Source organism: Sphaeramia orbicularis, unplaced genomic scaffold (assembly GCF_902148855.1).
Source record: "Sphaeramia orbicularis unplaced genomic scaffold, fSphaOr1.1, whole genome shotgun sequence".
NCBI classification, from domain to species: domain Eukaryota; kingdom Metazoa; phylum Chordata; class Actinopteri; order Kurtiformes; family Apogonidae; genus Sphaeramia; species Sphaeramia orbicularis.
Genome location: NW_021941539.1, coordinates 15,279 through 20,376, shown reverse-complemented (window position 1 = coordinate 20,376; position 5,098 = coordinate 15,279). Strand labels below are relative to the sequence as shown.

Genomic DNA, 5,098 nt, shown 5'->3' with positions numbered 1-5,098 from the left:
CTGAACCCCTGAACCCTTGAACCCTTGAACCCTGAACCCTTGAACCCTTGAACCCTTGAACCCCTGAACCCTTGAACCCCTGAACCCTTGAACCCTTGAACCCTTGAACCCCTGAACCCTTGAACCCCTGAACCCTTGAACCCTTGAACCCTTGAACCCCTGAACCCTTGAACCCCTGAACCCTTGAACCCCTTGAACCCTTGAACCCTGAACCCTTGAACCCCTGAACCCCTGAACCCTTGAACCCTTGAACCCTTGAACCCCTGAACCCTTGAACCCCTGAACCCTTGAACCCTTGAACCCTTGAACCCCTGAACCCCTGAACCCTTGAACCCTTGAACCCTTGAACCCCTGAACCCTTGAACCCCTGAACCCTTGAACCCCTGAACCCCTGAACCCTTGAACCCCTGAACCCTTGAACCCTTGAACCCTTGAACCCTTGAACCCTTGAACCCCTGAACCCCTGAACCCCTGAACCCTGACTCCAGGTAAAGGTTGACCCATTAAAGGGTTAAAGGTCATACCTGTGTAGTCGATGCGTCCGTCTCCGTCGGCGTCCACTTCCTGGATCATGGCCTCGGCCTCCTCGTCAGACAGAGGAACCGCTGGTCCAGAACTGGGGACCACAGACAGGATGTACCTGCAGAACCAGGACCAGAGGGACCAGGTTCAGTCCAGTCCTGGTACTATGAGGAGGACCAGGTTCAGTTTGGTTCTGGGATAAACTGGACTGAACTGGGTTCAGGGCAAGGTTATTATCATGAACAAAAACTAACAAAATGACCAAAACTAGAATTGAAAAAACATTTTCGTTAACTGAAATAAATAAAAACTGTAATTAAAAGAAAAAAAACCATAACTAACTGAAACTGTATTGTGTGTTTACTAAACTAACTAAAACAGATACAAATTCTGGATCAAATTCCCTTGGTTTTGGTCTTTGTCAATGTCAGATTGATGTTCAATGGATTTCTTTGTCTCTCTCAGTTTTCTGTGCTGTCTCCATACGACACTTTTTGCTCCGTCACTTGTGTTCACTTGTGGTTTCCAGTCGTCTTCTGGTCCCCACTCTACCTGGAAACATGGAGACTAAAGCAGCAGAGTCCTGTCTGGGATTGATTTGAATAGGAGCACAGAGAAGAAGAGAAAAGAGACCACTGAACTACAACTGAACTACAACTGAACTACAACTGAACTACAACTAAACTACAACTGAACTACAACTGAAACTACAACTGAACTACAACTGAACTACAACTGAACTACAACTGAAACTACAACTGAACTACAACTGAACTACAACTGAACTACAACTGAACTAAAACTGAACTACAACTAAACTACAACTGAACTACAACTGAACTACAACTGAACTACAACTGAACTACAGCTAAACTACAACTGAACTACAACTAAACTACAACTGAACTACAACTGAACTACAACTGAACTAAAACTGAACTACAACTAAACTACAACTGAACTACAACTGAACTACAACTGAACTACAAATAAACTACAACTGAACTACAACTGAACTACAGCTAAACTACAACTGAACTACAACTAAACTACAACTGAACTACAACTGAACTAAAACTGAACTACAACTAAACTACAACTGAACTACAACTGAACTAAAACTGAACTACAAACTAAACTACAACTAAACTACAACTGAACTACAACTAAACTACAACTGAACTACAACTGAACAACAACTAAACTACGACTGAACTACGACTAAACTACGACTGAACTACGACTGAACTACAACTAAACTACAACTAAACTACGACTGAACTACAACTGAACTACAACTAAACTACAACTAAACTACGACTGAACTACAACTAAACTACAACTGAACTACAACTGAACTATAATGAAAAATCCAAAACTATTGGAACCCTGGTTCAGGGTCAGAGCTGATCATGTGACCTGTTCTCCAGGTGGATGATCGTTCACATGAACAGTCTGACGGTTTCAGGTCTGACGTTTGGAACAGTTGGATTATTCTGACATAAATGTGGACCTGGTCATCACCAGCAAGGTTCGAATAATTTTGGATTTTTTATTCTAGTTTAGTTTTATTGACTTTTGACTTTTTTTCTCTAATTCAGTTTGTTTTAATTAGTTTTTAGAGCAGGTTTGATAGTTTTTATGAGTTTTAATTTTATTCTAAATGCTTAGTTGTAGTTCAGTTGTAGTTCAGTTGTAGTTCAGTTGTAGTTTAGTTGTAGTTTCAGTTGTAGTTCAGTTGTAGTTCAGTTGTAGTTTAGTTGTAGTTCAGTTGTAGTTCAGTTGTAGTTCAGTTGTAGTTTAGTTGTAGTTCAGTTGTAGTTTAGTTGTAGTTCAGTTGTAGTTCAGTTGTAGTTTAGTTGTAGTTCAGTTGTAGTTCAGTTGTAGTTCAGTTGTAGTTTAGTTGTAGTTCAGTTGTAGTTCAGTTGTAGTTCAGTTGTAGTTTAGTTGTAGTTCAGTTGTAGTTCAGTTGTAGTTTAGTTGTAGTTCAGTTGTAGTTCAGCTGTAGTTCAGTTGTAGTTCAGTGGTCTCTTTTCTCTTCTTCTCTGTGCTCCTATTCAAATCAATCCCAGACAGGACTCTGCTGCTTTAGTCTCCATGTTTCCAGGTAGAGTGGGGACCAGAAGACGACTGGAAACCACAAGTGAACACAAGTGACGGAGCAAAAAGTGTCGTATGGAGACAGCACAGAAAACTGAGAGAGACAAAGAAATCCATTGAACATCAATCTGACATTGACAAAGACCAAAACCAAGGGAATTTGATCCAGAATTTTTATCCGTTTTAGTTAGTTTTGTAAACACACAATACAGTTTCAGTTAGTTATGGTTTTTCTTTTAATTACAGTTTTTATTTATTTCAGTTAATGAAAATGTTTTTTCACTTCTAGTTTTGGTCATTTTGTTAGTTTTCCTTAACAATAATAACCTTAGTCACCAGGACTCGTACTTGATCTCGTTCCACTCGATGTATCCGCTGCCGTCTTTGTCCAGCGTGGTGAAGGCCTTCCTGATGGCCTCCTCCTTCTGCTCAGACGTCCTGAACTGCCTCATGTATTCCAGGAAGCTGCTGTAGTTAAAGGTTCCTGCACAGACCACAGACCGGTTAGGGTTCAACACGTGGCATCATGGGTGGGGTCATGTGATCTCTGACCTTTGACCTTAACCCTGAACCAGGCTGTGAATACAGGCCCTGACCTCTGACCTCTGCCTGAACCCTCACCCTGCGTCCTGATGTCCCTCGGAATCCGCTGGACGTCCTGTTCCGTCAGGGAGGCGCCCATGGCCACCGCCACCTTCTGCACCTGTGGACCAAAGTCGTCGTCCATGTTCGACGAGTGAGTCTGAGGAGACGAACATCAGCAGAAACATTTAGCCATTTATTTTTGTATTTTCGAACATAGACATCATGTTGTTCGGAGGTGAACCAGTTCCATAAAGCCTGGTCTGAAACCACCATCATCTGCTCATGTTCCAGCTTAGATTAGTTAGGCTCAAACACTGGCTGGTCGGTCAGTCAGTTGGATGGATGGATGGATGGTTGGTTGGTCCGTTGGTTGGTCAGTTGGTTGGTTAGTTGGTTGGTTGGTTGGTTGGTTGGTTGGTTGGTTGGTCGGTTGGTCGGTCAAATGGTTGGTTGGTTGGTTGGTTGGTCGGTCGGTCAAATGGTTGGTTGTCGATTGGTTGGTTGAATGGTTGGACTAAACCCTGGTCCACAAGGAGCAGAAAACAGCTCTCAATCAAACAGGGTTCGGCCTTTGAATCCATCCTCCAATCGGCACGCGGAAGCTTGGCGTCCGGCCCGGCCGAGCTCCGCCCACAGCTCCGTTTGCCCCCAGACGTTTGGCGTCTCCGGGGGCGGGACGACACGGTGTCATTTATCCAGTGCTGGTCCAGTTTGTAGTGGTTTTTAAAGCAGTTCCACTCAGTCCCTTTGAAGTGCATGGACGCTGAGTGTCTACGGACAAATGCACTGAGCAGAGATGGAATGAGAGATGAACGAGTTCCAACACATTTGGAGTCAATGAAATGAAAACAACTGAACAGATTTGAGCATTTAATGGGAATCATTTTAGGAGAAGAGGAGCTTCACCTGCAGTCTGACACAAACACCTGTGGAACAGACCCCCCCTCTGGAACAGACCCCCCCCTCTGGAACAGACCCCCCCCTCTGGAACAGACCCCCCCCCTCTGGAACAGACCCCCCCCTCTGGAACAGACCCCCCCTCACCACCACAGCAGAAGAACAACTGTCTTCTCTGGATGAACCTGAGCTTTTCTGGTTCTGTCTGTTCGTCCAGAGGTGAAGACACTTCAGATGACACCCCCCCTTCCCCCAGACCAGACCCCCCCCCCCCCCCCCCCCCCCCCCCTCATCTTCAACCCTCACATCACCAAAGTTCCAGATGAAAACAAATCCATCCACTTACTGACTCTACAGTCCCAGTTGTAGTCCAGGTTCCAGTACAGGTTCTAGCAGGTTCTAGTCCAGGTTCTGGTCCAGGTTCTAGTCTGTCCAGATTAAAGGTGTCCACTCAGACTGCCCCCCCCTCCACTCTCTGCTCTTATATCCGGGCTGGGTGGGCCTTGCACCTGTCGTCCTCCCCCAGGTCCAGACATTTCCATTACAGTTCTGGCTCCTTCTGACGGGTCTGAGGAGACGGTCTGGGACTGGAGGGGTCCCCCATGGACCGGGGGTCAACTGGAGGACAGCATGGACCACCTGGACCTGGACCTGGACCTAGACCTCATCATCATTTGTAAGTACAGGACCAACAGACAGAACCACATCCAGGTTCCAGGTTTTAACCCAGCACTGTAAAAAAAATCTGTAATTTAACAGAATTTTCACTGTTTATTTGACAGATTTTTCCTGTATTTTTCAGATCCAGGAAAATATCAATGAAATGACAAAAACAGACTGTGATTTTACATGTCAAATGTAAAATAACATGAAAAAACTGTAACTGTGAATAACCAAAAATTTCCTTTTTTTTTTTTTTAAAGAATTTTCTTTTTTCACGGAAAAATACAGTTCAAATACATTTGCAAATGTATCGCAGTTTCACAAATATTTA

At 44.3% G+C, this 5,098-nt stretch overlaps 1 protein-coding gene across 1 annotated transcript; it reads right to left on the bottom strand.

Moving 5' to 3' along the window:
• Positions 1-524: 524 nt before the first annotated feature.
• On the bottom strand, positions 525-4,533 carry LOC115416063 (parvalbumin-like EF-hand-containing protein; the record flags this gene model as incomplete). The annotated part of the gene is made up of 4 exons (XM_030129775.1): positions 4,451-4,533; positions 3,244-3,364; positions 2,971-3,106; positions 525-640 (listed from the first exon to the last, which is right to left on the bottom strand). Coding segments are annotated over exons 2-4 (358 nt in total), but the record flags the coding sequence as incomplete, so codon positions are not given.
• Positions 4,534-5,098: the final 565 nt, after the last annotated feature.